General features: G+C 32.5%; 1 protein-coding gene across 4 annotated transcripts in view; it reads left to right on the forward strand.

Annotated features, from left to right (window-relative positions):
* Positions 1-12,972, forward strand: part of Pclo (piccolo presynaptic cytomatrix protein) — a 371,116-nt gene that overhangs the window by 319,291 nt on the left and 38,853 nt on the right. For all 4 annotated transcript variants that reach the window (XM_074064870.1, XM_074064869.1, XM_074064867.1 and 1 more), the window contains one exon: positions 10,854-10,995. In XM_074064870.1, the coding sequence (XP_073920971.1) occupies positions 10,854-10,995 (142 nt within the window). The remainder of the gene's footprint in view (positions 1-10,853; positions 10,996-12,972) is intronic.

The following is a 12,972-nucleotide window of genomic DNA, read 5'->3' on the forward strand; positions in this document are numbered from 1 at the left end:
TCCTAAGAGTGTTCATATCTTTTTAGAATGGATGCATGTGCTTTTTTCGAATATTTCTGTAGTCATTTGAATTTATTGCCAGAAATATCTCTGCTGTGCATGCACAGTCACAGACAGGGAATCTGTAGCACTTCTCATGTGACACTTTCAATCCTCTGTCCTACTACCAATGGGTGCTTTTGTTCTTTTCCTACACTTCCACCAAGCCATCCACATCCTTTGATCTAATCCACCCTGGGGATTTTTATGTTCGTTTCCTCTGACATGAGCAACAAGATCAACTGATCCTAAATGTCAAACTAAATATCAAAACTTGACTTCAATATTGCTATATCTTAGTGAAATGATCTAACTAGGGGCCTGTATAATGAGATAGGCACTATCAAAACATGATCTAAGAAGAGGAAGTCCTAATTTTTAGTGTACCAAGATCCTTCAGATATGAAATGTCTTTACTTTAGCAAGTAATAGTCATGAAACCTAGTTTTTAAAGCAAATTATTTTCAAGAAGTTGTTTTATCAAATTGCTACCAGGGAGTAGGACCTGAGAAAATGAGGCAAGCAAGTCTCATGGAGAAAGGAAATGAGAAGCGTGGAGCTTGGGAAGGCTTATGGAGGCACAGTGAAACGCTGGGTAGTCAGAATACTAGGATGAGGCCAGTAACTTTCTCCTCTGGAGTAGGAGGGACCTTGGAATAGGGAAATGCCCCCTAAGGAGAGGTGGAGACATGTTTTTGGCTACTTAACAATATTGTCTAACTCCAGATGTGGAGCTATCCATGAATTACTTGATTATTCTACATTTCATCTACATACATTACACAAATTGTATAAAACCCATAAAAGTTAACCCATTCTCCATTATGCAAGATTTATTTGGGAGATGAAATGTGGGTATGGAATAGGATATAGGGGATCTTCATATGTACTGAACCAATCTGTGAAAATATACTTTTTATTTTTTATATAATTGCCAAGAAGCCAAAAACACATAGTCTGAAAAGAAAACACTTCAGAAGTATCAACTTTCAGTTGGGATGTTCAAATAGTTATATGTGTGAACAGAAACAACATAACCATAGCTTTATACCTTATTATGTTCAAAAATACTGTAAGATAATTAATAAAGGAATTTAATAGGTGATAATTTGAATAGAAACTAATCAAAAATTAATGTCACAAATCATAAAAGCTAGATAAATTTTTAAGAAAATGCTTGATAAAAACAGTGAAATAAAAATTTTGTTATATTTGTTTCTTAGAAAGAACATAGCAAAATATGCTTTTCTTCACTAAAACAATTCAAATTCAAAGCTATATGATTTCAAATTATATCAGTTACTACTTATTTTTAGCAAACTCTATATAAAAATGACTTAGTAGATGAACATAGAAAGTAGACATTTTGCAACTCCCTAATTAGTTGGTGCTAATTGATTTCTTTTCATTTTCATGTTATTCATTTCCATCACTGAAGTTCTTGACCAACAATTCTCAAAATATGTCCATTGAACACGGGGGGTTTCAGAAAACCTTTCATGGCTCTGCAAAGCCAAAAACTTCAATAATGAAATATTGTTTGCCTTTCTCACTGTCATTCTTCTCAAGTATACAGTGGAGTTTTCCAGTGGCTACATAAGGTGTGAGAACCTCATTTCTTTGATGGCTAATGGAATATCTGCCTGTCAATTGTTTTCTTAATTTTGAATATGACAAATATCAATAGATATAACCTATGTAAAGTAAATGTTTTTGGATTACTAAATATTTTTTTAATTTAGACCCATTAACCTAATTCTTATGAACAGTCATAATATTTACAATAGCCAAAGACTAGATAATGAAGGCTTTCCTCCAAGACATAGTTACCATTTTTGCATCTAAATTTTCTGTACCTTATACATCTCTCTAATTGCATTTTAGAGTCCCCTTTGCACTGTTATTTAATGTTAATTTCTAATTATTAAGGATTGACATATGAAAATTTTCAATTAATACAGTAAATTTAAAATTTTTCATTACCCATGATTTAGATTAAATTATATATTCACATCCATTATTTCTTCCTTTTGAAATATGACTGGTAAGTTGCTTATCAGCTTTCATCAAGCTGCCCCAAACCTAAGATGGAGTGATGGGAGTATTATAAAGAGAATAAATTTTATTTTTGTTCTTGCCTTGATGAAAAGTTTTTGGAAAAATAATTGATTGTACAGGATTCCTTTTCTACTGTACTGTATTATCTCACTGTATTATCTACATTACTTGCCCTATATATTACAAATTTGTTGTGTTGGCACAAACAGTAGAAAATCTGAAGATTATCACTTTGATTCAAATATGAGGAAATACTGAAAGTTTCTTACCTCTTATCTAACACTTGATGCTTAATTTCAGATATATAATTTAGTGAGCTTTTAAATATTTAATGCTAAAAATGAGACATATTCTGAAAATACTTTTAATTTGTCACTTATAGAGTATTATCTGAATTTTCTGTAACAGTGAATCATTTATTTGTTCATATTTATACATACATTTGTTTATTTCTTCAAGTGCACATTATATTCCAGAACCTCTTTGACTTATTGATAATACTACAATGAAAAAAAAACAGATGGGATCACTGTCCCTGTGAATCTTCCACCTTAGTAAATTGGTTATTAAATAACCAATTTAAAAGTATCTGAGAATTATGACATGTGAGTTTTATCCATCTTAACTGAGATGGAGAAAGAAATGCAGTCATTGGCTTAAGTTTATATGCAACCAAACATCATGTTTAGAAATATGTGCAAGTAGAATAAGTTATATTTAATTTGATCCAGCTCTACTTCTCTCTCATAATCGTTACAGTCTACTGGGATATAACCAACTATGAGAGGAGACAATGGTCTGTTTGGAAATTGACTAAAGCTAGAACTCGTGGATCTGCAGAGGCATTTCTCCAATAACAGTATAAGTTTCCTCTTCACTCTATGGCCATTGACCAAATTTTAATGATATAAAAAACAATATTCAGTGCTGTTGTAGCATTACCATATAAATCATTTTGCTATTATTAATTTATTATTGATTTATACTGGAAATGTGTTCAACTTTATTCTATTTGGGCAGAATTTCATTTAATGACAACATACTAGTTATCAAAGTATTGATGATCTAAGTTATTATAGCTTCAGAATTATGTTAGAACTTTTTTAAATGACTTTTTCTAGAATTTTTAAGTGACTTTTTCTATAATTATTTTCCAATCAGCATATTTTACAGTAGTCTTGATTCCTTCATGACTGATTTGTTGTTTTGTTTTGTTTTTCTCTGATTGTCAGGTATTGAAAGTACATGTCTAAACCTACTGCAAGGGCAAGCAAACCACAAGAGGGAGAATAGTTCTTCAAAAGAGAATAAAATTAATACTGAAAAATTAAGAATTGCCCATGAAAAATTGGTGTCCTCTTGAGTAGTATTGCTTTCAAATACGATCCTCCTTACTATTAATCTTTTTGTTTTGTTTTGTTTTGTTTTCATTTTTTTATTATTCATGTGTGCATACAAGGCTTGGGTCATTTCTCCCCCCTGCCCCCACCCCCTCCCTTACCACCCACTCTGCCCCCTCCCTCTCCCCCCCCTCAATACCCAGCAGAAACTATTTTGCCCTTATTTCTAATTTTGTTGTAGAGAGAGTATAAGCAATAATAGGGAGGAACAAGGGTTTTTGCTGGTTGAGATAAGGATAGCCATACAGGGAGTTGACTCACATTAATTTCCTGTGCATGGGTGTTACCTTCTAGGTTAATTCTTTTTGATCTCACCTTTTCTCTAGTTCCTGGTCCCCTTTTCCTATTGGCCTCAGTTGCTTTTAAGGTATCTGCTTTAGTTTCTCTGCGTTAAGGGCAACAAATGCTAGTTAATTTTTTTAGGTGTCTTACCTATCCTCACCCCTCCCTTGTGTGCTCTTGCTTTTATCATGTGCTCAAAGTCCAATCCCCTTGTCGTGTTTGCCCTTGATCTAATGTCCACATATGAGGGAGAACATACGATTTTTGGTCTTTTGGGTCAGGCTAACCTCACTCAGAATGATGTTCTCCAATTCCATCCATTTACCAGCGAATGATAACATTTCGTTCTTCTTCATGGCTGCATAAAATTCCATTGTTTATAGATACCACATTTTCTTAATCCATTCATCGGTGGTGGGACATCTTGGCTGTTTCCATAACTATTAATCTTTTAAAAATTAAAATCTTTTTTGTACTAGCGTACTTAACATAAAATCAAGACTTGTCACTTGGTAATTCTTTGTTCATTCTATTGAATTGAACATAGCTAAAATTACAGCCTACATTTATTAAAGATAAAGTAAAAGAAATTTAATTTATTGACTTTCATTTAGGACAATGTCATAATGACACTTTCTTGCACCATTCCCTATGAAATTTTTACACCAACTTAAATTATACTTAGGAGGCTTCTTCCAAAATCAGTTCTGAGCCAAAATCATTTCATAAAATGAAGGCATTTTTAAAAGGCAGTGGGATAAATGCAAACACCATAGTGTACTGAGCAGTCATGTATAAATTTTATGTAAGAAAAAATTCTCTTTACCATATTATTGGTTAAACTAATTTTACTCTCACTTACGCTGAAGTTTTATGCTATTACTTCAGTTTCCTGAAGTAAACACTGATTCTATTATCTATAATGGCAGAGTGATTAGTGAGTATGAGAAACACCTGCCAATTGCTGTAGCATTAGATAAAAGCAGAGTGAATTGTTCGTTAATAAGTCTTGAAAATGTCATCCTGAGACCAATATGCATGGAAAAGGAAAAGTATAAACATAATTAAGAGCCCTACCATGTTTTCTGGGATGTAACACGTTTTCCTCTCTGGAAAAAGCTATGTGAATATGGAATAACTTAATAGCTTGTTTTTATTTTTATGAGGAAAAGAGCAATATTTCATTTCCCATGATTTATAATACCTTACTAATAGTTGTGTGGTATATAAATATACATAATAATAACTAGAATAGTAGCTATAATAACTAATATATAGTTATTTATTTGTTAGTTTCAAAAGATTACATCCTTCCTTCAATTGCTCAATCCAAGGTTTACAAATGACTGATACAGATTTGAATAATTTTATCTGTGAAAACTTGCAATTTGAAAGTGTGTGAACACTTACCAGTAGCTATATTGAAGCTATCTATGCCATTTTTCTCTGTCTTGTTTCCTTGAAATTTTTCCAAAGTAGATAATAAATATACTGAAGTATATTTAGGAAAGAAAATTAAACTTGTAAACTACTTATAAAATGCAACATCTTTCTTTGAATTAATAACCCTGAACTCCAATGAGAAATACACAAAAAGATGTGATAACAAAATTCAAAGGAAAACATATCCAATAATCCTGGTCTTATAGGAATTTAAAACCTGATATTTCAGGTCCACATTCAAATGAGATTTAAAAATGTGATAAAACTATACAATCTCCTCAGCAAGATAATAGCAGGCAAGAAGGAAGGAGGAAGGAAGGAAAAAAAGATTCTCAAAGTTAAAGCTACTGAAAGAAAAAAAAGCACAACTTAACATGATTTCTAAAAACACTAGGTAGTTCAGTTTCATTGTTAAACTACTGGAATAAAAAAAGAATAATTTTATAATTTCTTAAAATCCTATAAGGCATGTCTATAAAGATAATGTTTAATATTGTATCAGCCAAGTGATCCAGGAAATTACAGGATACCCACACAATAAATTATATGTATAAATATCTCTGTGCTGGACCACAGTTACAAGCAAGTGATAGAACATCACAGGCAGCAAGGCTAAATCTATTTCAAGCACTGAAGTCTGAGGTAGATAGAGACCTTACCTTTTTAATTTGAGACAACTGGATGTGATATTAAAAAGTAAATTAACATTTCTTAAATTTTTTCTCATTAATAAGCATGTGACATGGAAAATTCACTTAATTTTGACAGGGCTTAATTTTTCTAAAAGCAGAATAATGGTTCTGGAGCAGGTTATCTTTAGAATTCTGATAAGATTTTGATTTCCATGCTTCCACAATTACAAAGTCAAAGCTACAATTTGATCTGAGGACTCTGAGCACAGTGCTGCCATCGTGTGGAAAGAATGGTGATAGTTTGGCATAGTTAGCTATAGTAGGTGGTGGAGAGAAAACAATAGAGCAAACTAATTGAAGACAGATGTGCAGTCAAAGAGGCACTACATGATTTAATTAAGGTTAGCCACAGTGGAATAATAAAACACAATGATGTCTAACCAACTAACAGCCAAAGAAAATGAAGAGGTCAAAGAATAATTTAAAGCAGATTGAATTGCCTCACAGAAGATAAAAAAAGTTTACCTGAAATGCCCCAAGCCTCAAAAATGATTATTCTGAGATTTACTCTTCTAGGCACAGGGTTCTTCTCCATAGTAGTGAGCTATTTTTCTTACATGCTTATCATACATCCTTCCCTCTAGTTGGTACTTAGAAGCGTAATTAGGACTTTAAAAAAGAAAGTAGAGATGAACACAAACACACAAATGTAGCTCATAAAGAAATGGACCCAAAACTATGTTTTTTAAATTTTAAAAACTTCAATCCTTCTGTAAAATTATCATTTTCATATAGAATATACTAGTACATAATTACATAGCATTGCATGATTTCTCAAACTGCTTAAAACTGTTAGAATAATAAAGCAGAAGTAGACTATTTTTAAATTGTTAATTCTGAGATTATAAAATTATGGGAGATCATACTTAGTCCTAATGTTTTAATATGTTATTTCCTTCAGAAACATGAAAAGACAGAAAGATATTACACTTAAATAAAGCCTAGAGCTCTCTTTGTACCAAAATAAGAGATGAACATAAATTTTAGCATTTATAGTAATGATGGCATCACACAATGGTACTATGCATATTATTTATCACCACAATTAAATATATATACTATTCTTGGACTTTATGAACTTTCTTGAATTTCATAAACGTGTGTTTCCCAGTATTTATATACTATTACTAAATATTTTCTTCAATCAAAAAGTTTTGAGAGGATTTGGGTCATTTTTGTCTACATGTATGACAGATTAACACCATTTCTGATATTAAAAGCTACAAATAATTTTGATTCCACAAAGGTTCTTTGGCAAAGAAAATGGAAAAAAAACCTTGCCATATCAAGTGTCCTTTTTGATGATTCATATGATTTGCTTAAAGCACAGAGTGGATAAAAAGTGACATACTACCTATCATTCAGATGTTTTGGTTGTTTGATTTAGGGAAAGAAGTATCACTGTGCTGTTATTTATTTATTCATTAAACAATGCTTGATCATGATCGCAGGACAAGCTTTTAAGGAAATTTGCCAAGGAGTGAACATAAGCTCTGCTTCCAATAATGTGACATTATGTACAAACTATAAACAAAATTAGAAAGTGATCATTTCTGTAGAAAATCCTCAGATCGTATGCTATAGAAAGTCCATGTTTAAGAGAGTCTCTTTTGACTGAGAGAACAAAGCAAAGGCATGAAGGAGGTGATATTTGAAAAATCACTAAATAAGCTAGATATAAGAAATCAATGAGGTGGGAGAGTACATAACAAAGTTGGGAAAAACAAAGACAAACCAAAGAGAACTAGAGCAAATGATATGAGTTGGCTTTGAAATAAGAAATATGAAAGAAAATTATGGGACACAAATTTGGAAAGGAGCAGACCAATAAATCACTTTTAGAGGCAAACGAGAATTTGACTGAAATCTTCAGGTATTTTGAAATTCCATAAGATTGAACCTCAGTGTTAAGTTCTAAAAGCACTTCATTCACTAAGAAGTTTGCACTAATACAGATTTAGCGCAATTTAATGGAACTGGTCTTTTCTTATTTGGGGTGTTTTTCAAGAGAAACTAGAAATAGCATATGCTGTTTCATATGTATGGGAAAACTACTAAAAATGCTTGCATTTTAGTATCATCTTACCAAAATTTGTCCATTTTCATATATTTTATAGAATGTTACACTACATAGGTATAGCCTGGTAAAAAAGGTAAGGTCCATTCTGCAATTTAACTTTTAGAAACTAACTAAATAGCTGGCTATCTATCTCTACACTACATCTACATACCAGGTTAGGAATAAATTCAATCAGGAACTGGTTGTTTTCTTAACAGTAATGCCAAACATTTATATTTTTAAAAAATATATACCTAGTTGCTCACAAATTTCTATACATTCAACCTTAGATGGAATCTCATTTTGTACAGATGCTACATAAACTTATAATTTCTCTGTTCATGTATATTACTTCTAAAATATTCATTTTCATTTAAATAGTGACAGCACTTTCATAGGCATTTCAAATGAGATTTCTGTTGAAGGAGATAGGCAAGATGAAAATACTATCTTCCTTTAAATTTATTTTTAGCCTTGTTCTTTCTTATTATGCTGCTTTATGTTCTGTATATATTTCTGAAATTTTCCCAAAGAAATTAGAAGCTAGAAATTACATCAGATAAAACTGAAGTTGACAAAAGATAAGGTTGTTTTTGAAATATAAATTGTAAGATAATATTTCTATAATGTTGCAATTCTGATGTTTTGTGAGGTTGCTTAGATGAAATGTTTTCTTTAGTAAGGATAAGTTGCTTAAAATTAATGTCTGTTAATATTTGTCTTTGAAAATAAGAGTTTTTGTGTTGATGAAATTAATGTTTTCCATTCTACTACACAATATTAATAATCTAGTTGGTTGGATTGTACAATGCCAATTAAAAAGTTGGGCTTGTGGAGTGGCTTAAGTAGTAGAATATCTGCCTAGCAAGTTTAAGATCCTGAGTTCAAACCTCAGTACCACCAAACAAATTAGAAAAAAGTGCAGCAGCTTTCCTTTACAGTCAATTGACTAATATGACTCATTATGTGTTTGGTTTTGAAGTTTAATCCACTTTATATATGGTCATAATTTTATATCCTAGTAGAATTACCTTTATATATATATATTAATTGTCCTTTTAGTTTTTTAAATTGTCCTTTTAATGAAAAAATTTTTTTCTTTAACACTAAATAACATCATCTCATTTCTTCTACATAAATTGAAGAAAATATTAAACAAATGATATAACTGTTCTTTTTCTATCTAGTCCTAGTAATTCATTGGTGATGGACTATTGAAACTTTTTCTATACCTGATAGACAAATGATTTATTACTAAAATTTTCTTCTTTATTCCGCTATGGGGGAGGCGGGAATCCTGGTTTCACTGGAATAGATAAGAAAATTTCTGGTGGCCCTAGAGAATCTGCTATTGCTGGAACAGAGGAAGGGAAGGGGTGAGGAGTGGGTAAAGCTAAATGCTTTGGAAGACCCAATCCTAGCTTACTCTAGTGGTGAATATCCTGTCTTCAAATGGTCTCCCACACAGGATCTAAATTTTTACCATTTTATTTGCTTATATTAGTTAAAGTTCCTCCAGATTAAGAATCATTGTGTTTTTATACATTCCCTTAAGAAATATGTAGTTAGCTATTTCAATATCATAAAATGATTATCCGCACTTTACTCATAGTATGAAACCATTCGACTAAAAGTCTTCTGGTGGAAAAGGGATGTATTTGTGGAGGAGGAGACAAAGTAGTTTTATAGTTCAGAACACACCTAGAGTTAGAAGAGAAATTCATTGCCAAAGACTTGGTAAGCTCAAAGATACTAGGAAGCAGCATGGGTAGCAAAGCCCTAAAGAAAAGAGGTTGGGGGGACTGGCAAATAATATCACAAGAGGAAGAAGAGTAAGCCAGCAGCTCCTTCCTTATCTTGTCCCTCCTTAATCTCAGTCCTATGAGGCACACATCCTGATCCCACTGTTTTCAAATGAAAAAAATTCAGACTTAGAGTTGTTAAGGTGGATTGGGACTCAAACCCAAATCGAGATGACCAGATATTAACAGTTTCAAAAACTTGCTAGAAAAACTTCTTCCTCACAAACTATGAGGAAATGCTGGTCTTCTCTTCCTTCTTTTTAGATAAATATTTCTTCCTAATTTCCTTTAAATCCGAACTCTGCTGGCAATATTAGTACCATACTCCTACTGAATAATTTGTAGCACAAATTTACAAGTTTCCATGAGAAGGTGGAGTCATATATCCAAAACTCAAACAAAATTTTTGAAATAAGTCCCTATCATAAACAATGATATGTCTAAGGGGTGACAAATATCTTTAATTTTTAAAAACCTCCTGAAGATAGTTGGTAGAGCCACATACAAACACATCACTCATTTCTTAAGATTATCTGTTCTGCCTTCACTTTTTTTGTGACACTGGGGTTTGAAGTCAGGCCTCAAGCTTGCTAGACAGGTGCTCTCGCACTTGAGCTGCACCTCCAGCCCCTTGTCTTTACTTTTAAGGAGAAAAATGAATTATTGATAACTAAAAGGGAAAATAATTAAGCAATCTCTGTTTTCTGCTATTTCTAGTTACTAAACTTTTCCTAAAGTGTTTTCTCAGTGAAATAGCCCAAAATTCTTATTTCTTTGCTCTATCAATATTGCAATATTGGACAAACTGCAGTCTAACATAGTCTAAACTCAGGTTAAACAATTGTGAGCATTTTTCCTAGAATAACTGAGGTTTTTTTTAATGTCCACTAAAAAAGTAAAGTAATTTAATGTTGACACTGCTTGTTACTGGTTAAGGAAATGAAGATGAAAGTCAGAGTGAGGAAGGTAGTGATCTTTCTTTATAAATGTGGATTAAGAAAGCACACAATTATGCATTTGGAGATCAAGGCGAGCTTCACTTATTGTCTGTGGTGTTGACTCTTCCCACATCATACAGCAAAGCCCACCAATCACCGTCCTGCAGAAAGCTCTGTGTCCACCGGCTCCTCGGGCAGCAGCTTTGGCAGTGGGTATAGTGTGGACAGTGAAGGAAGCAGCAGCACTGCAGGGGAGACTAATCTATTTCCTATCCCAAGGATGTAAGTGGTGCCTTTTTTCCTTTCTTTACTACAAAGATAACAGCATCATGAGTAAGACATTCTTAACAGTTAAAGAGTTAGATAATTATCCAATTCTGAATCATTGTCCCTGAAATTTTTGAACTGTTTACATCTACCTAAAAATAGACTATTCAGGAAAGATTAGATTCAGGTAGTTAATTCTAAGGATGAATGCTAGTCATTACCAGCACTACCTAATCTGTACAATCTGAATTTAATATAAAACTGTCAGAATCATAACCTAACCATGCCAGACCAAAGTTCAGCGGTACATTGGTGTTTTAATCTCATAATGACCAAATACGAACATTGATGTTTGAGATGAACATAGCTATATTAACTTACTTTGAATTAGGAGAGACTTAAACATATTCAAAGAACCCACATCATCTTTGAAATACTTGACACATGGAGGGTAATCACACGGACTTTTCACCTGTAAATCTCTCTACATTAGAATTGAAGGTTTTAAAATGTTTTCATATTTTCTAGAACAAATATCAAGCAGTTTCTCCTGGAATAAATCTCATTCACAGTACGTGAAGCCTCAAGAAATCATTTTGCAAATCAAATGTGAAACTAAAACAGATTGTGTTGAAAATGCGTTAGAAGAATTTTAGACATACTGATGGCAAAATTTAGCAGCATTCAAGATAAACATGTAGGTTATGTCTGCTCCAATATCCAAATCTAAACTTCTGGAACTTTCCTTCTACTCCCTATGAACTGGTCTTAAGGGTTTTGAAAACACCAAGAGGCTATCCAAATCCTAGGATCTAGGCCTGAACAAATATAGCCTGCTGCCTATTTTTGCTTTCTGTTTAAGACCTGGGAGCTGCAATGCTTTTTGCCTTTTAAGATGTTTTTTAAAATGAAAAGATATTTTGTGACATGTGAAAATTATATGCAAGTGAAATTCTAATGAGCACAGACTGAGTCGTCTCATTGCAACATAGCTATTCTCGTAAGCTTAGGTGTTGCCTGATGCTGCTCTTGTGCTGCCACGACAGAACTGAGAGGATGCCACAGAGACAGAAAATCATTACTGTCTGGCCTTCACAGAGCTTGCCCATCCTGTCAGCGACTTTCATTAAAGGTCATTTGCATTTTCTCCAGTGTTGAGTGAAGTCTTCTCTGAGTGATAGTTCTCATTATTTTAATACCAAAGATTTTATAAGCATTTCGTTTTGATCCCAGAATGGTGCTAATGATTTAGTTTACAAAAGAAAAGCAGGAAAATAGATTTTTACAGTGAGTAATGTGTTTATTTTATAGTTTTCACATTACATTTTTCCAGCTTAATATAAGGAAATTATCATTGTGTCCCCTATCCATCTAAGGGGTTTTTGTATTTGTTTTTTTGTTTTGGAGACTTTCGGCTGTGGAGTCAATAGAATTACTTGTACTTCATCAGTTCTATTTTACTGGAAATTATTCCTAAAAGGAATACCATCTCATTCATCTCTGGCCTCTGATAATCCAGTTTGACTGACTGAAAAGAATTTTACAAATTCATTGCATTTCTTTTTAGACTGGGAATATCATATGAATTTAGGAAGGGCCTGCACCACACATAATTTGATATCCTTCCAGTTTATCTGTACCTTCCAGAATATTTCATTTAACACTGATTGTATAGCTATAACTTCCAGAGAGCAACCTATGTTATTTCCTCAATGTTTGAATATCTGTTGTGAAATTAGATAAGTATTTTTTACATATGTATTATATTCTAATTTAGAGGATTTTTTCCTATTTCCTGTTTTTCTCTTAAAGCAAAATGTCTCAAAACTGTCTAGTTGAATATAGTTTCACTATATGAGCTCAAAGAAAAGTCACTTTTTTGAATTTATTACATGAGATATGTAAGAAACAGTATTTGCTAATTCTTTTAAATGCTTCATTATATCTCACACAATTGTTTCTTGGGCTATTAGCATTTGATAAATATTTGGT

Source organism: Castor canadensis, chromosome 2 (genome assembly GCF_047511655.1).
Source record: "Castor canadensis chromosome 2, mCasCan1.hap1v2, whole genome shotgun sequence".
In the NCBI taxonomy this organism is placed as follows: domain Eukaryota; kingdom Metazoa; phylum Chordata; class Mammalia; order Rodentia; family Castoridae; genus Castor; species Castor canadensis.